Genomic DNA, 26048 nt, shown 5'->3' on the forward strand with positions numbered 1-26048 from the left:
TACCAGGGGTTATTTTAGAGGGTGTCACAACATTGCCACCCTTACTTCTGTGCTGCTGCCTTCAGACCTGGGCGGCCGGAGATTTGCGGCTGCTGATTAAGGGCCCAGCTCCACAGACAGCAGCACAGAAGTAAGGGTGGCAATCATCATACCAGGCCAGCCTTACTTTTGCGCTGCTGCTGGCGGCGGCTCTGCCTTCGGAGCTGGGCTCCTGGCCAGCAGCCGCCGCTCTCCAGCTGCCCAGCTCTGAAGGCAATGCCACTCCCAGCAGCAATGCAGAAGTAAGGGTAGCAGTACCGCCATCCCCCACCCACCCCCACCAAACAATAACCTTGCGGCCACCACACAATTCTTTTGGGGTCAGGACCCCTACAATTACAATACTGTGAAATTTCAGATTTAAATAGCTGAAATCATGAAACTGACAGTTTTTAAAATCCTATGACTGTGAATTTGACCAAAATGGACTGTGAATTTGGTAGGGCTCTAATTCTAGAGAACAGAACCATGGCCCTGTCACCCTGTATCAGTTAGCAAAGCTGGCTGCCTGCCAGTGGAACACAAGCTCTCTGTCAAATGGGGATGCAATGACCACACTGCTGAGCCGCAGTGGCATCAGAACCTCCTACCTTGGGCTATGGCTTTACGTTGTAATTGTGCCCTTTGGCCTTAATGGGCACACAATTTTATTTTAGAAAGTATGTGTCCTTTTTGCACAAAATGATACTGCTTGATTTGGTCGTTGTACCAGGCACTTTTATAGCACTTTTCATCCAAAGCTCTTGCAAACCCCTCTTATGGTAGGTTAACATTATTACACTCATTTTACAGATGGAAAATGAGGACCAAATAAGCAAAGTAACTTGTCCAGGGTCATACAGTGAGTCAGCAATAGAGCATGAAATATAGCTCTTGGGGACAGGATCCCGAAGCCCTACTCCAGTACCTAGAGCATGTTCATTCATTCCCTTAGACTGCACTTGCTTCATTATTAAAATAGGAAGTGCTTCAACAAAGTTTTAATTAATGAAGAGAGACTCAAAAACTTTATGTAGACATTTAATTCTAGAGAAGAAACAGCTGCCGGACACTACAAAAAAGTCAGCACAACAGCTGTATGCCAGTAATTTATACCCAATGACATTAACAAAACAGACATGGCTCAGTGAGAAACACAGATAATCTAGTCTGTCCATGATAAGGTTGATATATATAGATATAGATATAATCAGGAATGGTTAATATTTGATGCTAAACTAACATTATTTTACAGACATTACAGAAATCCGTATTAAGTACACTAAATTCAAGTCACCAGATTTAGACACTCATATTTGTATCACCTCTGACAGAACACATTAAAACCACGAGTCCTGGTCTCCCAAAGAACCCCACCCCCCTGAGACACAGAAACAGCACTTGGATTTTTTTCCCTCTTACAGTCATATGGAGATTTCCTAGCTGTCAGTTAAGGTGCGTACCTCTCCTGTTACCAAAAAAAGACTGACACAAGATGAAGGAAGCAACAGACATACAACACAACTGCTAGGTTTCTCCTACAGATGACATTAGACAGCTGCATTCCCACTGATCCTGTTAAAGCAAGAGGAAAAAAACACTAACAACTCACAGAAGGGGGAGAACACCAATCCATTAGCATAAGACTCCAATCTGCATTCCATCAGGACAATGACAGGATTCAATTGCATACAAGCCAAACTGTCTTTTCCACTTGTGACAAACTAAAACCAAACTTTTAATAGCTGAATTACTTTGGCATTTTGCTGAACAGGGTTAACGGGACTGCATTAGCTTTAGATGGATGCATTTTGTAAAAAAAAAAAAAAAGTAGATTTCCTTACTTGTGCTACAAACACCTCCTTTGATTAGAAACTTGAAAGAACTTTGGGAAAAGATCTGATTAACATTTCACCTTTAATAAAGAATTTACTTCTTGCATTTCCCTCAGGATGGATGCTGAAAATAGGCAAGTCAGTTTCATGTTCTGGTTCTCATACATTATCAGGATACTGCAGTATTTGGAATGGAATCAATGAGGGGAATATTTCAAGCCACAACCAGATGATGTACTTCCAATACCTCAGAGGAAGATTGTTATTTGAAGTACATCCTCAACAGCTTAGCACCTTCTTGGGTTTCCCAGACTGGTTTGTGACTATATGACTTCTCTCTGTCCAGCTCAGTGCATTTATCTTGTACAATTATTGCTATTTTTGTCCTTTATCATTATGTGTATTTCAGTAGTGCCTAGAAATCCCGAACAATCTCAGGACTCCATTGTGCTTGACACTGTACAAACACACAGTAAAGAGACAATCCTTGATCGGAAGATCTTACAACCTAAATAGAAAAGACAGAAAAAGGACTAAAGGGGAAGCAGAGCAGAAGTGACTTGCTCAGAGTATCACAGTAGGATCAGTGGCAGAACTGGAAAGACAACACAGATCTCCTGACTTCTAGTCCAGCGTCCTCTTCACTGCCTCTGACTTCCTCTTTCCTCTTCAAATAATGATTTAACTTTCACACAAGAGAATGAAGCTGAGAATTTTGGCCTCTCTCTCACTCTCTGTGCCTAGCCAGCAACTGAGGTCAGTTGCGATGATCAAAGTGTCTGCCCCAGATGTACAAGTAATCAGCAGCTATGGACTTAGCATTCTCAAGTGGAGGGCTCACCATTCTAGAATTCATTTGCCCTAAAAGGTAAAAAAAAATGTGCGAATATTGTTAAATTTCCTAAATGTTTTCTGAGGCTGTGGGGTTGGGAATAATTTTTTAGTGTTACTCTTGACATGTCAGCGCAACAACACCATGAAAGCTGCACTATACATATTAAAAAAAAAAAAAACCCCAAACACTAGTAGTTAGCTCACAGGATGCAAACTGTAGGCAGAAACTTTGTTTAGCCATTGTTAAGATACTTTCTTTGGGATGAGAGCGGTTTATGTGGAGTAGAAATCCTGAGTGATCTGAAAAGTTTTCGTGTTGCCAACTTTTGCAATACTATTGAGCATATCATGATATTTCATGTTTTTCTTTATGCCCCAACTCCTGGAGTCATGTTATTAGGTGTCATTTAAAAAAAAATCCAGAATTTCTAGTCCTCATAGTTGTGGAGAAAAGCTTGAAAAAAATGAACCATAAAGGCTCAAAAAACACAAGGCAAATGGAAAAAAACCCCAACATTTAATATTTTAAAATTTTCATGATTTTTAAACAAATTGTGATTTGTGGAGACTGACTCACAATTTTTGAACACTTAGAGTTGGTAATGCTGAGTCTGTCTCTTAAACGCCTCGTCATAACAAGATTTCGGATACAGCATTCACACAAACCAGTTTTGTACCCTCTTTCCCCTCCCCAATATTAGAATGTAGAAAAATTTACTTTTTTTTTTTACATTTTGAAACAAGAGACTCAACGTCTCTGAAAATCAGGCCATCAAAGTATGTGCAGGAATATTTTGTAGCAGAGTACTGAACTCCTGTTTGCTATTTTATACTTGCATTTTGTTATTAGTTTCCCTGCCTGGCAGCAGGTTTTGCAAGTCACAAGTACAGGCTGTTGGAGAGAATTGCTCAGCTGTGTTGTTTAGTGGGTGGTAGATGAGAATACTAAAAGACTGCCAGCAAACATTTTAGCTGTTTGCTCTTGGTCCAGGTGTGGAATAACTGACGGAAGATGTCAGAGTGTGTTCAGTACTTTTTGGGCTCTGCACTTAAGCAAAAAGATCACAGTTTATTTGAAGATACTATTGGTTCATGTATGTGCTGTGCCATACATTTGAGCTCTCAAGAAGTTGTGAACACTGGATATTTAAATTCAAATAGCAGCAGTGTAGATTTTGGGATTTAAGCACTTTTCGGTATTGAGCAACCCCCAACTGCAGTATTGTGTCCAGTTCTGGGCACCACACTTTGATAAAGATATGGACAAATTGGAGAAAGTCCAGAGGACAGCAACAAAAATGACTGAAGATATAGAAATTATGACCTATGAGGAAAGTTGAAAAAACTGGGTTTGTTTAGTCTGGAGAAGAGAAGACTGAAGTGGGACATGATAACAGTCTTCAAGTATGTAAAAAGTTGTTATAAAGAAGAGGGTTCTCCTTAATCACCAAGGACAGGATAAGAAGTAATGGGCTTAAACTGCAGCATTGGAGATTTAGGTTAGACATTAGGAAAAACTTCCTAATTGGAACAGAGAACCTAGGGAGGCTGTGGAATGTCCCTCATTGAAGATTTTTAAGAGCAGGTTAGACAAACACCTGTCAGGGATGGTTGAGATCAGTGGTCTCCAACCTTTTTACACCCAAGATCACTTTTTGAATCTAAGGGCAACTCAGGATCTACCCTGCCCCTTCCCTGAGGCCCCGCTCCTCTCACTCCATTCTCCCCCCTCTGTCGCTCGCTCTCCCCCACTTTCACCAGGCTGGGGAAGGGGGTTGGGGTTCGGGAGCGGGTGCGGGCTCTGGGCTGGGGCCAAGTGGTTCACAGTGTGAAAAGGGGCTCTGGGCTGAGCCAGGGGCAGGGGGTTGGGGTGCAGGAGGGGGTCAGGGGTGCAAGCTCTAGGAGGGAGTTTGGGTGCAGGAGGGGGCTCCGGGCTGGGGCAGAGTGTTGGGGTGCAGAAGGGGGTATAGGGTGCTGGGGTGCAGGAGGGGGTACAGGGTGCTGGCTCAGGGAGAGGGGTTAGGGCTGGGGTAAGGGGTCGGGGCACAGGAGGGGGTATGGCGTGCTGGCTCTGGGGGGCGGGGGGGTCAGGGCACAGAAGGAGGTATGGGGTGCTGGCTCCAACCAGGGTCTCAGGATAGGGGTTGGGGTGTGGCCTCCCGCCAGGCAGCACTTACCTCAGGTGGTTCCCAGTCGGCGGTGGGCACAGAGGCCAACGCGTCCCTGGGGTGTGGAGGGCAGGAGGCACGTGGCTCCACATGCAGCCCCTCTCAGCAAGCACCGCCCCCGCAGCTCTCCCGGCCAATGGGAGCTGCGGAGGAGGTGCTTGCAGGCAGGAACAGCACACAGAAGGAGACCCCTGCCCCTAGGGCTGCAGTGGCCGCTTCCGGGAGCGGTGTGGGGCCGGGGTAGCTAGGGAATCTGCCTTGGTGGCAGCCACACTGCACTGCCACCAGAGATCACAATCGACCAGTTGGTGACCACTGGTCTAGATGATACTTAGTCCTGCCTCAGTGTAGGGGACTGGACTACATGACATATCGAGGTCCCTTCCAGTCCTACACTTTTATTATTTAACTAAGTGGTCACATCAACAACCCTGACAACTAGATTACTAATCTCTCACTCATATAAAAAGGCTGAATTTCTGAAATTTCACCAAAATAATTTTTTTAAAATGGGTTTTAAAAGTATATCTTTGAATGTTACCAGTGAAGAATCTGGGATTTAACCACTCAGTTAAAAGTAACTCAAAGAGTATTATTCCATCTATAATATATAAAAAGTTTGCAAAGTTTAAAAAAAATCTTAATTGCTGCATTAAAGCTAGACTCTATTATTTTGCTAATGAGACATGCTTTAAATTCAGCTCCTCTCTTGATGAAATAAAAATGTTCACTTTCCTAATTAACCGATTGTTCTCAAACCTCCAACTAATTACCAGAATCACTACCATCCTTAATGGCCTCTCTTCTTGCTCTTCCTTTTCAAAAAAGTTCTGCTGGTTCATTTCCTTCAGCTAGTGAGTTAGTTTAAGGCAGCCTTCGCCAGACACTGCCAATTTTATCATAACCCCCTGTTTATTTTTCTATGACCACAGCATACTATCTGCTGTCAGATAAGCAAGGACTACTACAGCTGAAAAAATAAGCTTTATTTCCTTCGGGTGCACTCTTATTTTCAATCTACTAAAGCAGCAAGAAATCCCTGCAGAGTCTTCCTACTTTCTTGTTCCCTGCTACAAAACCAAGCAGATATTCTTTTTAGGTTCTATTCTTCCTCACCCAAACCTTTTAATCTCTAAAATGATTGACTGTACTTTAATATCTCATATTTCCAGCAAAGCCAATCTTGGGACAGGTTCTATAAGCCCAAGAGCCCGACAAAATGTATCACAAGGTAGACTGTCTGACTTCTAACTTAAGGCTGCATTTGTCAAACTTCTTTCAGTTCCAGAATTACAAGCTAGCTGGTGCACTCATGAAATAGTGCAGGGCTTTTCGCTATTAATTTTATTTCGTGTGTCTCCAAAGACCTGGCCAAGACAGTGGTCTTTATAGATCTCCCTGCTTTCAGCTCAAGATGCACTTTCTCCTCCCTTTTCCATTTGCAGAGTCTCCAGGACAGTTCTGAAAAGTACATTATCATAATCTCTCTAACATGTAGGATGATATACATACATCCTATTTAAAATGTACATGCTAGGATAAAGAGACTGAAACCAACCATGCCACCCAATAAAGGCCCATTGTTGGACAGAGGTTGTGGAAGCTGAATGTTCAAGATTTCAACACTAAGAGTGCAAAAGCTTTTAATTTCCTTAATTCTGCTGTAAATATGAGGGAAAACAAGTTTAAGAGTACTAAAAAAACAGAGCACTTAAGGATATTCTCTCTCTCTCCCCCTCCAATTACAAATTGCTACCAAGGCATGAAGGACTTTGAGAAGGAGACCTCCATGGGATGGAATTTTGTAAAACTTCAAAGAGAATGCGATAATGATAATACTTAGCACTTACAGACTGCATTTTACATCTTCAAAGCATGATAGAATCATTAACTAATTAATCTTCAAAGTGCAGCACAAACATTTAGTAAAAAAATAATTCCAAAAAAAGATTTAACATGATTATTCATTATAGAACAGTTACTTATAATTCTCTTGTTGAGTATTAAATTTGAAAGAGTGCCATAGGCTACATGGGGCACACCCTTCAAAAAAGGATGGTATACTGCATACATACACAGGTAGCAGTTCTTTAAAGAGTGCCTCTAAATAACAGCATCAAGGAGAACCTTGTTTATTGTTTTTCAATGATTCCAGAGTGAACTTGTTAAGTTTACAATTAAAGAAATGTTCTTTCCACCTGCTAGCCCTGCAAATTTAACCTTGGATTTGAAAGTCAAGTTGTGTCCTGACTCATACATTATCATCATCAGGGATAAAGTATTCTGTGACTGCAACCTAACTAACATTCTACTTATGTTGTGAGCCAGAATTAAATCCAGCTCACTCTTGGGTGGCTCTGTTGGCTTTCCAAGGCTAACTAGTAACAAAACCTTATTCAGTAAGGTTGGCAGACACAATTCCCTAAACATAAATGAACAGGCTTGATGACTAAAAAGATGCCAATTTATAGCGTCACTTCTAAAACTATGTCAGGTCTTTGCGTGAAACTCACCCTGTTGCAGTGGGCACACAAAATCTCCCCCTCCCGCAACACACTTAAGCAGAGGCACAAAGTGGCTTTGCAGGGCCCTGAACCTTCTCTACAATCTGCAAAAGGAGGTTACAGTAGCTCTAAATAGGCTGAAAAAAATCTTTGGGGGTAGGGGAGCTGTGCTGGGAAACGTTCACAGGAATCATGCTTACTGAGGGGTATAAGGGTATGAAGGGATCAAGTAACATGCTGCTTTGGGAGTGACATTCACCTCTAGCGGTAAAGGACCTGTTACTGTCAGTTAAAGAGTTCTACTTTTGTTCAAGTGATAGAGATCTATGATTTGCAGATGAAGGCCCCAGGATCCAGACTTGATTCTTTACATGTGTCCTATCCATCTACTAGAGCTGGTCAAAAACTGCAGCAACCGCCCTCCCCGTCAATGGAAAACTTCTTTATAACCAATATAAAAAATGTGAAAAAATTTCATTTAGAACACAATTTTTCATTTTTCAACTAAATATTTTTAATTTCATTGGGGGGGGGGCACCACATCACACTCACTCTCTCACACTTTTTTCTACCAACCTTCCATTTTCCATGTGCAAAAGTATTTTAATTTCTAACCAAAATGAAGGTGTTTTTTTAAAAAAATGTTTCATAGAAATAATGAAATATGTCATGGAAAACGTCAAATGAAATAAATACATTCAATTCTTTTGAAAATTTTCATGAAATATACTTACCTTTTCTCAACTACTTCTACTGCCTACTAATTGAGTCTATTGTCAGGTTATGGATTTTCTAGAGCAGCAGTTGTGTTACAGTCCTGTGGTTTGCCAGGAACCTGTGGTGTGAATTCCAGTTCCCTCCAACCCCTACAAATACCCACCTCTAATCCTAGTTACTGAGGCTGTGTGGCATGGGCCAAAATTAACATTTAATATTTGAGGTCAAGGGAGAACACAGTAATCTTTAAATTTATATTTTCCACATGGTTTCTACAAACCAGATTATTTAAATTGTGAGATAGCTGTTTAAAAACAAAACACTAAAGGGGCAGTATAACCCGGCTCACAAATAAATTGGTCTGGCTTGGATTTAAAAAACAGTAGACCCAAACAAGAAAGCATTTTGAACTCCTGCCTGTTGAAGATGTGATAGGCTCATGAACCCGTTGTGTAACCAAGTGGCAAGTTTGGGGCCCAATCACAAATATGCTGCTGCATCCAGATACAAACTCTGCTTGCAGGGAGTTCCCCAGAATTCAGAAGGAGCAGGGAAAGAAGGCAGAAAAAAAATATCAGAGATCCAGAAGCAACAACACTTGTTTACACTTAAAAGTTAATACACAGGATGTGAATTTAAAGAGAAAAAGCTATTCCTGAATTACTCTTTACTCTATGTGTGCATTCTCTTGCTGCCAAATAAGAGTGTCTTGGTTTGGCTTACCCCAGTGGCGTCCAACCTTCCTACACAGGAGGGACACACAAACCTAAGCACAATCTTGTGTGGGCCAAACAGATTCTACACATTTTAATAAGATTTAAAGTCACCTGTATTGATTTATATTTTAAGTTAATCTTGTTTAGCATGTAGGTAGGTAGGTTTTTTTCTACGTACAGTACTGTCTATTTATACACTTGTGTAAACTAAAATGATGTAAACGTGACAAAATGCTAATGAATTGGTCCTTAGTATATTGTGTTGAAACAGGCCAAAGGCCTTATGAAATGCTCTGATAGGCCATGTATGGCCTACGGGCTGTAGGCTGGGCACTCCTGGTTTAGTTTAATCCACTTTGAAAGGTATTCTTATTCCAGAATAAGTGTCCCCATACATGGGCTATTTCTGAGTAATTCTATTTGTAGATAAGCCCTTAGTCCTAAATTTATCATTTAAGTAACAGATGCCACAGAACTAGGTCACAGCAGTGGGTGTGGGAAGATCCAAGAGGAGGCAATTCCACAAACTATCAGGAGATAGCAGCTCCTAAACAAGCACCCTAAAATTTCATCCAGGGTTTGAGCTCTCCATCCATACCCTAAACTCCTACCTAAACTTTCCTACTTTCCTTCAGCAGTACTGTGTGGAAGAGGGATTTGGGGGAAGAGCTGTATCAGCTGTCCAGCTAGGGCACCAGCATCACTCTTGGTGAAATGTGTTGGATAAATTCCCATGTGGAGTGAAGTTCTTTATTCATCCTCAGAATGGCAGGCTGAAGTCCTCTATCCATAAAACAGATGAAGCAAACCTAGTGGCAGGGCAAGTTTTCTCACACTGTCCTACCAGATAGTCAACAAGCCTCATTCCAGAAGGAATCTACTCCAGGGATTAAAGTCCATTCAAATCCTTGGCCTCTCTACTGATTCTACCAATGTGGTAGCCAGTGAGCAAGGGACAACTACAGAGGTGGTGATGGTTTTTATGATGCGGATTTTTGTTCCCTGGGAATTACACACAGGTTGATTCATTTCACATAGTCCACCACACAAGCATTTGATAAGGATAAAGTAGAACCAGCAACCTACTGATGACTCCAGGTCTCATTTTCAATTGCTTGAATTTTGTTGTTGTTGCAGTTTCTTTTGTTTTTAAAAATTTCTTTGAGGCAGCAGAAAGTTGGCTGCTGCCATTAGTGACAGTACAAAAGGCCTTATACAGTATATGTCAAACATTTTAACACCACCCAGGAAAGATCTGTGTTCCCATCCAGAAGCAATCCCAATTGTTCTGTTTCCAGAAATAGAAATAGCTGGGGCAGCAAATAAAAATTTCTATGCTAAATCTTCTAATTTCAAAACATGGGAAACAAAAAGCTGACTACTTTGAAATGCTCCAAGCAAATTTGAAAATCTTGAGACAAGCTCTGGAAGACATGTTCTACCAAACTGACAAGAGGCTGGCAGTTCTGCCCAACATGTACATGTTCTCTCTGGTCAAGTCTTTTTCCCACTAATCCTTAAAAATCTAACTTTCAGGTTCCATTAGGCCTGAACCTAGCAACAACCTTTATTTCTATACTGGTTCCAAACACAACCCATCACAGCCCTTTCCCATGCACCTGCCCAAAGTTTCCCCATGGTGTTCTAGTCTCTCCTACTGGCACCCTGTTCCCTGATCAGAACATATGGGCAGAATGAAGAGCTCCCGTTAAAGGAAATGCTTTGGGAGCAGCCTAAGTGGGAATCCAGAATATCATATACACTTCAGGTAAAAATGCTGAAGCACCTCTCCAGTGATACAGTACTCTTGATCCTCTCTCCTCTTGCTTTTAACTGTCCATTACTCCTGCACTGCTTGATTTTAGGATGTACACTCATTAAAGAGTCAGCATTTGTTGGCAAGTAGGGATAAGGTGCTATTTAATTGTTTGATCTTGTAACCTGTGTCAGGGGGGCTATAAGCCTTGGATAGGTGTCAGTTTTTTGTTTGGTCAGAAATCCAAATTAATTAATTAAGACATTTTAAGGCAATTATGGCTCCAAGTTATTTTTTTCATAAGAGCTTCTACAAAATGTAATACCAATAGGCATTCTTCCAGAAGTAAAATAAATGCTTTCACAGGAATTTGACTTAAACAAACATTCCCTCCATTTCAGAGTTTGCAAGTCAAATATCACAGCACTCTGCTATTGTAGGGGAAAGTGAAATGGACTGGAAACTGACTGAAAAAATATATTAAAAAAATGTAATTCTCCATAGTAAAAGCAACCAGAAGAATAGGTGAACAGATGTCAATGAAAAGTGCATTAGATTTTTAAAATTCTTTCAGTTTTAATAATTTACAGTAAGGACATTTGTTGTAAATATGATTTTAAGCTGATACTGCCCCAGATATTTTAACGAACATCAAATTAAAACTTTAATTTAAAACACTAACTAAAACTTTAAAAAAAAATAAAAACATGCCTAGCCGTCAGGGTGGTTAAGCACTGGAATAAATTGCGTAGGCAGGTTGTGGAATCTCCGTCACTGGTGATTTTTAAAAGCAGGTTAGACAAACACCTGTCAGGAATGGTCTAATTAGGGATTCTCAAACTGGGGGTCGGGACCCCTCAGGGGATCATGAGGTTATTACATGGGGGGGGGGGGTCAAGAGCTGTCAGCCTCCACCCCAAACCCCGCTTGCCTCCAGCATTTATAATGGTGTTAAATATATAAACAAGTGTTTTTAATTTATGAGGGGGGGTCACACGCAGCATCTTGCTATGTGAAAGGGGTCACCAGTACAAAAGTTTGAGAACCACGGGTCTAAATAATACTTAGTCCTGCCATGAGTGCAAGGGACTGGACTAGATGGCCTCTCAAAGTCTCTTCCAGTCCTATGATTCTGTGCTGGCACATCTAGCCTCTCCAGGCCAACATCTGTGTTGAAGGTGAGGATGCTTGAAATAGTGCTGTTTAAACAATTAAGTATGGCCTTCAGACTCCTAGCAAGTTGAAAATCTTGAGTGGGAAAGTTTTAGCTTCCCTACCCCAGTCAATCAAAAGGGGAAGTGGTGAGTGCCCAGAGAAGAGGGAAGGAAAAACAAGCTGAATGTTGCCGCCAATCCTAAATTTCACAGCATTTATGACCACAGAAATGAATCACCTAGAGACCACTTGGAGCTTTAAAGAGGTACACAGCCAGAAGTTCTAGAGTCAAATTTGTACTTCCCTTATCAAATTTGTTACAAGATCTCCAAATTCTAAGTCACTACAGAGGACTGGGATAGGGAGAAAACCCCACTGGTGAGAGGTTGAAAACACCTTCTTCTTCTTATAGAACCCACAAGAATCAAGGTTGTGTGCATTTCCTGCTGGTCTTGCATCAGAAGTTAAATAAAAACCACACTAAATGGAAGTCTATAGTTAAAATACAGTAGTTTTAAAAGTTACAACCCGAAGCCATCAATGGAGGAAAAAAATAGCGACTTTTAAAAAAAATTAAAACCCATTTATTTCAAATTCTACAGGATATTAAAAAGAAAACCTGTGGCATAGGACCAAAGGCTGAATTCTCTCAGGGTAAGTCAGACACCTTAGATTGTAAGCACATTTCCAGTTTTAAAGTGTATCAAGCAAATGGGTCACCTCTCAAGATAGAAACTCTATGACAAGTCAAGGAAAGGAAATATTTTAAGATGTCCTTGTACTTTTGCATATCATTGCAAAAGCAGCTGCACATTATCTGAACTCAGCTAAGAAGATCAGAGAGGCACCATCAACACCTGACACTACTGATGCCATAGCAGACAGGGTTAGGAAGGAAAGCAACTTTGGGAACAGGCGAGACGAATAGGCACAAAAATCACAACGCATTATACGTGGTGTGCTGGAATAAGTCTTCATGACATTTTTATATTTAAAAAGTACCTAGACTAAGGGCATTACTTTAGGTATCATCTTTCAATCAGGAAATCTCAAATTAGGAGCTGCATGCCAGTTTTAGAGAGAAATAAAAGCATGTTGCTATAGCGCACTATGTTAATCCTCTGTGCCAACAGAATGTTAAACTCTAATGGGAAAAAAAAAAAAAGAACAAAGCCAAATAAATATATTTGTATTACTTACCAGAGTTTAAATCACGTCCAGGATTGAAGGCTTTGCTATTAACTGTGGTAGACAATCTATCACAGCTAATAGTTCTAGAAACATTGGTGTTAAAATTCCCATCAAACCTGAAATGACAAACAACAAGATTAGCAAAGCAAAAGCTGACTTTGTAAAAATGTCTAGCCAAGGATTTATAGAAAAATTATCAGTTTGTAAACAGCAACTGGAGTTCAACTTGCATTTTTCATGGCACAGGCAAAGGAATTTTCCTCAGCACAAAGTGGGTGAGTTAAAACTCGCCACTTACAGGGCATATCCGACTCACTAATGCAATGTGCTGCATATTTTCATTTTATCCCCTGTGACACGCAAGCAAACATGACATTAGAGTTGTAAAAGGCTATGTTAATCTGCAGGCCAGTGCTGGTTTGGTCCCTGGCAGAATATTTGAGTTTTGTCCAGTCCAGTTGTAAGAGATCCTAAGTCGGGGTGGCCAACCTCTGGCTCTGGAGCCACCTGCGGCTCTTCAGAAGTTAATATGCGGCTCCTTGTCTAGGCACCAACTCTAGGGCTGGAGCTAGAGGTGCCAACTTTCCAATGTGCTGCGGGGTGCTCACTGCTTAACCCCTGTCTCTGCCATGGGCCCTGCCCCCACTCCACCCTTTCCTGCGCCCTCCCCTAAGCCTGCCGTGCCCTCGCTTCTTCCTCTCCCCTCCCCCCCCCCCCCCCCGAGCCTCCTGCACGCCACGAAACAGCTGATTGGGAGGTGCGGGGAGGGCGGGGGAGGCACTGACTGACGGGGCTGCTGGTGGGTGGGAGATGCTGGGAGCAGGTGGTGGGAGCTGCTGACGTATTACTGTGGCTCTTTGGCAATGTACATTGGTAAATTCTGGCTCCTTCTCGGGCTCAGGCTGGCCACCCGTGCCCTAAGTGGTGAAGATCCAGCTTGGGAGATCACATCATTAGGAATCAGAGTAACAGCCGTGTTAGTCTGTATTCGCAAATGAGCTGTAGCTCACGAAAGCTTATACTCAAATAAATTGGTTAGTCTCTAAGGTGCCACAAGTACTCCTCATCATTAGGAATGTTTTCCAGATATTCAGCCTATGTTTTTCTTCTCTTGGTTTCATTCCATTGCTCTTAATTATACACCCTTTTACTAGCCTGAACATTTCCTCTTCCCTGACTTGCATTCACCGTTTTCAAACACTGTACTTGTACATAGCTACATCTCTCACCATTACATTTTGGTCTTTGGAAGTCTCTATATAAGGCAGTTACAAGCCTACTTTCTGTAGTAAAGAATGGGGACTCCCAGTGTAATTAGAAAGGCTGCCTGCAGTATATTTTATTACATTTTTATTTTATGTTTTCCATATTTACCAGGTGAAATAATTTAGAAATGGTCATTGAACTTCATTTTAGATACAAAAATATAAATCAAACCCATATAAAACTCCGCAATGACTTTAATGAAGTCAAGACATTCTCCATTTTGGTCTCTTTTTTAAAATGTCACATGTCAAGGCTGAATCCCCACTCTGCCACTCTGAGTGCAGAAGTGGGGGCCCGCAAGGATTTTAAAAATGAATGCTTGCAACTCCAGGCTTGTATTACACTCCCAAGGTTACAGCTTTTCTCTGACCTTGGCTTGGTAAACGCTGCCACCACCCAAATGCATTTTTTTGAATTGCTCTTTTAAAATCTGATTTTAAAAGAGCAATTCAAAAATCAAGCACCCAAAATAGCTTTTTGTGGGGTTCAGCTTAAAGGTTACAAGCAAACAAAACCATCTGGGGTTAGCACAGAGGAGTCCACAAGCGAATAAGAAATAAAAGAAATAACCCTAAACGCGTCTTTTTAGACATTCCCTAATTTTACTTACATATCTGAGGCTCCAGAGTAGGTTAAGCAGGTTAGAGGTAAGAATTGATAATCTATAATCATACCTGGTTTAAAGCTGGTTACAGCATTACTGCTCCGTGTCCCTGCAGCCCAGAGAACAACAGACAAAAGGGAAAGTTTCTTTCCCAATTTTAAAAAGTTCTACCTTCCCATTGACTCTTTTGGTCAGGTGCCCACTCCTTTTCTTTTACCTGTGGGCTTGTTAACCCTTTACTGATTAAAAAAAAAAAAAAAGCAGAGAACAGACCAAGAGGGATTTTACAGCTAATTGGCTGGCTGGGTGTCCATCAAAGGGAGCTACTCCCCCCGCCCCCCCAACCCCTTCATGTATCACACCACATAACAATAAATGTGCTTCCTATTTAAAGTACTTAGATAGTAGCAGCATTTATAAGCCTTTATTTTATTAGAATTACAAATCAAAATCTGATCAAAGGGAACCTTGTCATCAGCTTTGATAAAAATAACAGATGTGATGCATCAGTGTACCTTATTTGCTACAGCTTAGGCCCAGATTTTTAAAGATATTTAGGCTTTGCTGCACTCATAACACCTAACTAATTTAGGAGCCTAAATCTCATTTTCAAAAGGCCCTTAGACACTTAGGAGTCTAAACTCCATCAAACGTCGATGGGATTTAAGGCACGTCTACACTACAGGTGTAGTGTAGACACTTCTGACATCAACAGAAGGGATTCTTATGTCAATGTAGGTTATCCATCGCCCCAAGAGGCAGGAGTTAGGTCAGCTGAAGAAATCTTCCATAGATGTAGCCACATCTACACCAGGGATTAGGTCGGTATAACTGTGACACTCAGGAGTGTGAATTTTTCACATCTCCCGAGTGATATAGCTAGGTCAATCTAAATTGTAAGCACAGATCAGGGCTCAGACTCCTAAGTGCCTAAATCCCTTTTGACAAGGAGATTTAGTCCCCTCAGTTAGGTGTTGTGATGCTAAATACCTTAAAAACAACGCTGAACACTTTGGTAGGATTTGACACCCAGTCGTATTACTAAGGAACCTCATCAATTACCCAGTTCCTGTCAAAAATACTCTGCCACTAATCTATCCCTAGGAAATCATAATGCATTCCCCTCCACACCGAGTCTGCATGAGGTGAGGTTCTGAAAGAACCTTGACTTTTTTTTTTTTTTTTTTTTTTTAAAGAAGTTGGTGGAAAGCAAGTTTAGGAAAGAAATTGGTGAAGGAAAGTTCTTCAAGACTATCAAATTTCCAGTCTTATAGTTTTAGTTAAAAATGCTAATTGTAGAAAATACTTTGGTAACATTAAATCAGTAAAAATACTGGCCAGGCATGTATTGATACAATATCCACCTCACCACACTCTCATTCATTTATTTGGACCCACATTCAGTAAAGGATTTAAACTTCATTGTCTTCAGTAGTGACGGGATTACTCAGATGCTTAAAGTCAAGCACACACACAAGTGCTTTGCTCTATCAGGGACTAAAATAGTTAGAGGTAAAGCTGCTGGTCATCCTTCCACCACCACCACCAAAAAAAAAAAAAAAATCATCAACACAGGTTTTCTTTTAAAAATAATATTTTTTAACTGACAAGCAAGTGGTCAAAAATTCAAAATTCAGAAAAAATTCTGATCAGCTCTACAAAGAAGCACACACACTAACCTGGGGCTTGATAAGATGAGCAGTTCCGCTTTAGCCACGTTAGAAACTAAAACAGTAAATAAGCTCTTAGGGATAAAGACTGTCTGCACTGTGCTTGTACAACTCTTACCACGGCTGTGGCTCCTAGGCACTATCACAATGCAAATAATAAACAAACTTCCCAGTGAGCTCAGTTAGAGAAACAAGTAAAGAGAAAATAAGAATGAGATATAGAGGAAGCATAATTAGAGGTTGCACACTTCGTTGCTCGTGTAGGCGGAGCTGTGTGTTATCCAACATTTGAAGTACATAATGCAAGCCTGGGTGTGGGAGCTGGTCAGAATGGGACAGTGCTGGATGTAGTGGGGGCAGAAAAGGGCCAGCTGTGGGAAGGGGCATGACTGATATATAATTTACAAAGTGTGTTACCTACTGGTAAACTTCTGCCCGTGATATGTGTAGGCAGCAACAGAGGGTGCCAGAGAGCTTTCTCTGCCTGACGTGCCAAATGGACAGGCGGTAGGCCTAATTCTAGTAGAAATCAGAATTTTCCAGTTTTCACCAAAAACCAGTAGGATCTGCCCACTGATACCTAGACCGTTCCCTGGAATTTTGAAATTGATTGGATGTGGTTTTCAAAAATTACTGTGTTACAGACAGACAAGTTGAGAGCAGGGCCTCGTGTGGCTCCAACACCACAGCATTATCTCACATTTTGGGAGTGCTATTCATGGCTCCATCCTCCATATTTGAGGATGAGTTGAGGTTTGCACTTAAAATAGGGATTCAACCACTTTTTAATGTAGCGTGTTTCTGAGTTACAACTCATTTTTTAAAAATCTTGTAAGAAAATGTAGCACTTGCATTAAACATTTATTGATCTTAATGATTAATAATATGGATCTTAATAAAGGAATAGCACAAAGTCTAATTTTACATGTACTTAGAATTCATTGGAATCTCAGGCAATGGGTGCAGTGGAAGAAATAAGATGGCATTTAAACTTAAGTATTCATGATTGTTATTTCTACCATGCCCTGTGGTGACACCATGATGTAAAATGGTTTTAAAAAATATCAAACGTGTCTCTAAAAATCAGTTTAATCTAAACCTTCACCACAAACGCTATAATGCCTTAATCATAATATATGGTTATTGAAGGTATCACTAAAGGGCAGAGGTATGGCTCTTTGGGTGCCTTAACTGTGTAATTTCATACCATAACATGTTTGGACTTCTTATAAATTTAACATTAATTTTTATTATAATGCTTGTTTTTGGACAATTAACACCCCCTGGTTTTTCTCCTAAAATAATTTATATGAAATATTAACCCTAGTTCCATCTTAATGCAGTATTTTTGTCTGGGAAGATATATAGGGCCTAATTTTTTGCCCCCTAAAGATCCCAAAGCACTTTATATACTTATATATAAATTTTATAATGCATACTACACGTTCTCACATGCATCTATACACGGTTATTACATATATGCCAATCAACATTACTTACTCTTTCCCACCCCACATACCCTCACCCATCACTGAAGTACAACCATGTGGTGGGAGATGGAAGCTGTTTAATTTCATACAGCAACACTGCACAACAGTTTAAACAAGAAGCAGAAAATATGGGGGAAGGAGGAGGTATGGACAGAGAGAATGTAATTATCCACACTGAAATGTCACCAGGGTCCTTGCTCTTACGAAAAATACGGTGCGTTCTTCACTTAGCACATATGCTCAATGCTGCTTGTTGCATCTCATCCAAAAAAGCATCATCAGTGGCACTGGGTCAGTGTTGGTGCTTTGATTCAGTACTGGCTTAGTTGGCATTGGCATTACCTACTGCATCACCAATACCACCCTCCTGCAGTGCCTGGGATTTCTTTAGAGATCTGCCTCCGAGTACCTCTGAGACCCAACCTTGCTGAGCTTGTGAGATCACAGCCAAAAGCAGATCTGCTGCAGCAAAAAGGGTGATGATACGATAACTGAACTAAACCAAGAAGTACCACCATCACGTAATGGGGAAAATAAAGAAAAGTGGGCAGAGCTTCAACTAATTAGCACAAGTATTCATAGTCCTAAAAACCCCCAAAAGTCTGCACAGAAATTAAAACTGATCTTAAATTACCATTAAGTTACAGAGACTGAAGACAGGATTTTTAAATATTTTTTTTTAAACATGGATAGATGGAGCAGATCTATAATTCTAAAATGGAAAGAATACGTTCTGGCACACTGAGCCAGAACACCCCCTCCCCCCCCCCAAAAAAAAGCATATAGGCAGGGCTGGTAGCATAACATATTAATAAGGTTGTCTGACACCTCCCATTATAAGAGGTTGCAAATAATTTTGCCCAACTTGAACCATTTGGGCTGATACTTTCCAGGCTGGGTGCTTGCTTCAGGCTTAATTTTATTGAAAAAAATTCTACTAAAACAGTTCAGAGGTTTCCAAGAACAAGGCTAGGGGAAGTTAAAAGATCCCTGGCAACCTTTTCTTTGAAGAGCTCTAGCGCTCCATGCTTTGGAGCTGGGACTGAAATTCAGCAGGGAGGGGGGTCTGTGTGTCAAGAATGTCCCTTTTGCTGTCCCCATGAAAATCTGCCCCAAATTGGTGAAGTCACAAGCCTTTGAAAAACTGTACTTCACACATGCTCAGTAGAGACTATTTAAGATTTTAGCAGCTGTAATCTCCTAACATTCCATTGAGCACACTTGAGCCTCTGACAGTGCCTAGTGCTAACCAGACTATGCATGGTGTCATCTGCAAATTTTATAAGCATATTCTCCGCTCCAATATTCAAGTAATTAATTAAAATATTGAACATTCTATACATATATTGTAAACATTCAAAACATATTCTAATATCAAATAAATATTACTGAGAAGGACTAAGGAAATGTGAACTCTTATGGGAAGGATCCTGGCATTTTAAGATGATAGGAAATAGCCAAGCTGGCCTATTGGTGCTGACAGCAGGATAATTATTTAATAACTAATGTAACATACCTCATGATATTTATTTATTTATTTATTTATTTAAGAGCATCTGGAACCTTCTCAAGCCCCGGTTTTCCTTCCTCCATTGTGATTACCTCTCTCACACATGTGCACACACACTTTCCTAGACTCACTGTACTACTGAAATTGCCAGCTTTAAATTACCTGGTAGAGAAGTAATAAAATACCTTGATTTAAAATGTCAAGGCACAGCAGTACTCTTCTTCTTAGTGCACTTAAAAGCTGCCAGACTGAATCCTGGATCTGTCAGTCAGGACAGGACAGGTAGGATATGAAAAAGATTTAAAGAACAGGAACAACTTGTCCAATTTTGACACACCGTCTGGGGAAGGGACTAGTAACAGAAGGTATTACTCTCACTGATCCCTCTCCTCTACCTTCCTTATTCAAATGATTTTCATCTCATCCACAGACCAACACTTGCTCCCTTTCTTCCTGCCCTTTGATAGAGAAGCTTCATCCAAAAAGTGTCCTATGCCATGAGAGGTGGGTGTTTCAACAGTAACACTTTATATTTACGTAGCACCTTCACCCTAGCGTGTCAAAATGCTTTCATGCAAAAACTGGCCAACCAAACCAAACAGCATACCAAAGAAGGAGGAGTATTATTAGATTCATTTTCCCAGTGAGTAACAATTAGGCCCAGAAAGATTGTAATATCCCCAAAGATCTCAGCAGCAGAGCTAGAAAGGAACCCAGGAGTCAACCCTGTCCTGTTCCCTCCTCACATTCTGACAACTACACCTCTATTCCTTCTGCACATGCTATTCCTTGTTAGTACATTCAAGCAGTTAAAACAGCAGAGAACATACACAAAACAGATAAATGTATAATATGGAAACTAGCTAATAAAATATGCAGAATAAAAGATTAACAGCAGCCCTGAGACAGAATTATTATCACATTTACTAGTAGTGAATGCTCCAGTAAGGCTTAGACTGGGAACAGTATTTACATTTTTTTTTTTTCAGTTTCTGTTCACTCAAACTGTTTCTGCACATTTTCCAAAAGGGATTTGTTTTGAAAAGTTTAAGCTAAATCAGGTTCAGCCACCTTTGTGGCAGGAGGCAATCCATGTTCCAAATGAAATATCGGCAGTCACACAGCCATAAACTTGTTGGGGTTTTGGGGGGTTTTTTTTTAGTCCTGTGTCAGAAAACAAATGTGAAAAAAAAACAAACAAGCAAACATTTCTGCATTTGTAAGATCGCGTTTATAATCGGTATTTATGCATGGACACAAGAATTTACCATTTGTTTCTTTCTGACTTAACTTAAAGCCACATCAGTTAGGATGTATTGCTAAATTATTTAGCAATGTATCGCTGCATTAAATCAATTTTTAAAGAATTTCCTGGCTTTTGATGGCTTGAAACTTGACGTTAATTCTAGCTTCTGTACTTATTTACTTACAGATCTTGTAACTTCCCTGTATGAAAATGTACATACAACCTGCAAAATCACTTATTTTGGAAGGATATATAAACTCTACAAAAGTGAAACTTGCAGGCAACTGTTGATTGCTGCCACTGCTGGATATAAATAAGGCCTAATTTTTAGCAATATCCTACATTTTTGCTAAAATACTAGCTTGTAGACTAATTGGGCAACACAGATGACGGACAAGACCCCTTCTGAAATCAGGCCCAAAATGGTACAGGTGACAATATTAAAATCATTGTTTATAAAAATCCCCCCCCGAAAAACTATATAGTTGGTGGTAATTAGTGTCTGTATGTACTTAAATAAGATCAAACTGTTGGCTGAAATTCAGTTTTAAGAGAAGTAACATTCACTGCAATTCCCCACTCCCCTTTTCATATATATAAAACCCCTTCCTTCTGGATTCACTTTAATGAACAACTGATCGAAACTGCATCCCGAGGGAGAAAACAGAACTGTGACTCCCACTTTGATCTCTTCCCCATGGAGAAATTCACTCCTGCCTAGCTTGCAAGATGTTCATTTGATTGGCATTTGCTCTGATGTGCAAACTGCTTTGAACTTCAGACATTTAATTCCCATCAGGCTGCAGTCATTTTTATTCTCCTTCAACAGGATTTACAAGCAGGAGATCAGCAAATGCAGAAGATAAAATAAAATTTGCAGGAGCTTTGAATCTTACATCAAAACAGTGTTGAAGTGAGCTCCAATTGGATTTCATTCGGCCTCAGTTCAATGTAAATCAACTTCTGTGCAATTTCAGTTTAGAAAAAATAAGGGAACATTTATAAAAGTGACACATCTGTTGGGGTTTGCCTATTATATTAAGGTCGATTTCTTTTCTCTCACCCTTTGTTTAGATTCCTGTAAAGGTGGTTTTGGTGGGTAAATGCAGCTATATAATACATTCGCTCAAAATTCAGCATTTTCTTTAAAATTCTCAAACTAGCATGTTTTATTGATAGCAAGACATACCTTTCTACTCATATATTTTATTTATATATATATTTACATACTGTAGAAGTCAAATATTTAAATAGTTTCAGAAAGAAACAGTTTTTTGTTTGATTTTTGTTTTTTTAAAGTTAAGTGAAAATGGCCTCACAGGTAAATCTACTGATGGAGGCCCCAATTCAGCAAGGTACGTAAGCCTCTGCCTAACTTTAAGCATATAAGTAGTATCATTGACTTCCAGCAGTGCCTGAAGAGGAGGAGCATGCTTCATATCAAGAAGGTAAATTATCTGAGTCATGTGTTTGGGAGAAATACTGCAACACAAAGTGCATCTAGTGACACAAGCTGCTGTAGCAAAACCCCCTCTAGCCTGAAGCACAGACACACTTTCTCTCACAAAGGAAACGTTACATTCCAAGACAGCCAGTTCCTCAATGCCCGTTACTTTGAAAGTCTGTTTTTATACATATAACGCCAAATCTCACACAACAGAAGCCTTCCAGATTCCCTGAACACCCACAGCCATTGTAATAATTGGCATAATTGTGGTCTGGGCAGCTCTAGCAAACAGAGTTTAAATTTCCTTTAGTAAGGTCCAACCCAGTTCTCTTTTGGAAGTGCAGCACTTTAAATACTAACCAGAGCAATACATTTTAAAGGAACTGATGGGATTCCCCTTATCTTCCACTTAACTGCTCATGAGAGGAAGGATAAACAAAGCAAGAGCTGTGATAAAATTGAACAGCATTAGCAAATATTTAACCACCTGTTTAAAAAGGAGAAAAGCCCAGACCACTTCTGAAGGATACTATCACATTCATAAAGTAAATGATCTTCAAAAATAGGTTTGTAGGTTTACTTATTTAAACAGCTACACTAATGGATGTACTGCAAAGTTGTCAAGTAATATGTAATGGAGTAATACTTATCAGTGTATCTTTTCACAAATTGAGACAGATAAAAGCATTCCATAAACTCTTATCAGCAGTGGGGACTAAAGCACAGAAAACAGACTTCAAGCAGCCCCAAAGATGAGTAAACAATACCAGCTAAACGTAGGGAAAAGTTGCGTACTCTTAACATGAAAAAAATACCATTACAGAGTACTTTAAATAAATATTTTTGGAGACTCCTAAAATAATTTCATATAAAAAATAGTATTGAAATGTATTTCTCCCGGGCAGAGGGAGGGGTCTGCACATGTGTTCGCATGCATGCATATGCCACACACACACACACGTAAATAAGTTCCTCGTTGCTCTCAGACATGACCTGCTGTGGCCACTTGCAGAATGCCATCGATACAGCATTGCATGGAGAGGGGTTTTTAAAGCATAGGGGAGGGAGAGGGGAAACCCAGACTGGGTTAGAGAACATTTTGTCTCTATCTCGAAGGAAGTCAGTTCTCTGCCTCTTCTTTTCTTGAGTGAAGGGTAGTTCTTATGAAGATTAAGAAACCGACAGGCCCCTGAAAATGGAGTCCTGTCTTCAGGACAAGCCTGGAACAGGCAGCAGCAGAACTAGCTCCGTCATGTTACCCCCACACATACACTTGGGTAAGAGGTTGTGATCTCTTCTTTCTGAGATAACTCTTGCTGCAGTTATCCATGGCTTTGTGATCCCCAGACTGCACTACCGCAATGTGCTCTATGGCCCCAAGGTACTTAGTTCTACACTGCAAAAAAAGACCTGCAGCTGCGAGTCTCCGAGCCCAGGTCAACTGGCTCGGGCTCGCACAACAGGGCTGAAAATAGCAGTACAGACATTTGGGCTCAGGTTCCGAGACCCATAGCCCAACTCTGGGTTTCAGAGGCTGGGCTCGTACGTCTACAGTGATCTTTATAGCACCACAGCGCAGTGGTTCTCAAACTTTTGTATTGGTGACCCCTTTCACACAAGCCTCCGAGTGTGACCCCCTCCCCCCATATAAATTAAAAATACTTTATTATAAATGCTGGAGGCAAAGCACAGTTTGGGGTGCAGGCTGACAGCTTGTGATCTCTATGTAATAACCTCGCAACCCCCCGAGGGGTCACGACCCCCAGTTTGAGAACCTCTGCCATAGCGTGGGCCTGAATCAGCTGATCAAAGCTCTGAGACTGATTGCCACGTTTCTGGTTTTTTTGCAGTGTAGACATATCCTAAGTGTCAGTGGGACTACTCACAGGCGTAAATACTTTGTTGAAATGGGGCCTATAAAGAAGCTACCTTTGAAGACCACTCAGAAGAAGCTAGTGCAAAACATGGCTATTGTCTTTGGACCCAATCATGCAAGAAGCCGTACATCTCCCAGGGGACCTGAAATATAGCTAGGTAATACATCTTTAGTCCTTTAAATCAATGGAAGCTAAAGCCCAGGGAGGAGGCATCAGGTCCTGAACTCCAGCCTGATTCGCAACTTCAAAGTGCTGTCTACACAGCTATTTTAGACCTGAGCTGGGTGGCTTGTTCCCAATCACTCCAAAATGCTGTATAGACCATCACCCTAAATGGTTTGTGCTAATCAAAACTCTCCTCCCTAAGCAAAGACAGAGTACAGGGCACCTGTGCAAGCTCAGGCTGAAGTAGCATCCATGGCCTTCTGGGCAGCCCCTGCAGTGCTGGGCTACTGGATCCATGTAACTGTCGGTTAACTAGCCACAAACCCTCATTCTCAGGCTATTGTGAAACTGCGCTTCATGGCGTAAAGCGGATGCAGAGACAACCCTGTATTACCTCTCCCATGTGCCATAACGTGGGCTGCTTCTGCTGCATCTTGGCCCTTTGCTTAAGCCAGAAGATTTGGTCCAAAGGAATTGACCTTGCATGAGCTGACCATGCAGACCCTGCTACTGCACACCATAAGTTCTATAGCATGCTTTGATCTATCCCACTTTGAAACAGGAGTAGATACAACGGCACTCTGGTACTTTAAGTGCATGGGAACAGGATTCGCATGGACAAGAAGCCCACAGACAAATGTAATGGAAGTGCATGGCAGGTTAGTATGAGGTCAACTTACCCGCCAGCTTGGAGTACTAACTGTGCGTATAGACAAGTCCATCCTGAGACTTCATGTACAATATGCACTCAGTTCTAATTGCCTCTTTCAATACAGAAATACAGCGGAAGGCAACCAAAATTATTTCAGGGTTCAGGAATTCAAATTTAACGTATGCTGAAATGACTATGAAACACACAGCTCTAAAACCTAGGACAGCAGGTCACACCTGGATCAAAGTTAATCAAATTTTAACCAATATTTAAAGGGTGTCAATTGAAAAAAATTCTGCTTGAGAATTTTGTACTCTGTGTAATAAACAGCACCCGGGCCCCAATGCCCAAGGTCATTGCATGTGAGTGCATCTCTGTGCCGGTATGGAGCCCTACCGACTTCGGCGGGGCTCTGTGTGGCTGTCGTGGTGAATCTGTATGCAAAGAACTGTAGTCAGAGCTTAAGTCAGGGTAAAAAAAAAAAAAATCCTCTCTATTTTTACAGCACATTTACTTTGTGCATTTGACAGCACTTTATGTTTAACTTATTTCCACTGTTTTGTTGATGGTCTGTTAGAGCCCCTTTTGTATACAGTACTAACAGGGTGACCTTACTCTGATGCACTGCTCTGGGAGAAACTCACATGTAAGTTTTTTTCCTAGGTCCTATAAGAAGGGATTTACTAGTAGCTGCAGTGATATTAAAGCATGATTGCCAAATCAGCACACAGATAAATGGGCAACTTGCATCCGTAACAGTTTCCAAACTAGTTAATTTGTGTTTCCTTGGGAGAGGAGTGTTTATAAAATGGGCTGCACAGTCTTATGCAATGGGGTTTTATTAAGTCAAGGAGCAATGTAATTCAATTAAACTGTGTTTTTGTTAAAAAAAAACAACAACAAAAAACCCACCCCCAATTCAATCATAAAGTATGTCTGGAGCCTGCATGACATCTGTTTTTCATGGCTTCTTCAGGCTCCTTTAATGTGGAAACCCAAGCTTAATTTTTCCCAGGAGGTGTTATGAGATTAAAAGAGCCGTACTATTTTCCCCTCTCCGCCTTCTCTTCTCCTTCTCAACCGCACAGCAGGCTCGCTTTCCTTCTAGCTGAGAAGGGCTGGGCACAGCTTTATCTGCCTCTCATCAACATTCTTCTGGTTGGTTGGAGTAGTGATATGTACTCTCTCTTCCAAGGGCTCAGTGTGCTGGCACGGCAGTGTTCCCAG

The 26048-nt window shown here is 40.8% G+C and overlaps 1 protein-coding gene across 1 annotated transcript in view; it reads right to left on the reverse strand.

The window, feature by feature from the left end:
- Positions 1 to 26048, reverse strand: part of CACHD1 (cache domain containing 1) — a 185410-nt gene that overhangs the window by 60413 nt on the left and 98949 nt on the right. Inside the window, exon 4 of the mRNA XM_073357445.1 lies at positions 12904 to 13010. Within this exon, the coding sequence (XP_073213546.1) occupies positions 12904 to 13010 (107 nt within the window). The remainder of the gene's footprint in view (positions 1 to 12903; positions 13011 to 26048) is intronic.

Source organism: Lepidochelys kempii, chromosome 8 (assembly GCF_965140265.1).
Source record: "Lepidochelys kempii isolate rLepKem1 chromosome 8, rLepKem1.hap2, whole genome shotgun sequence".
Classification (NCBI taxonomy): Eukaryota; Metazoa; Chordata; order Testudines; family Cheloniidae; genus Lepidochelys; species Lepidochelys kempii.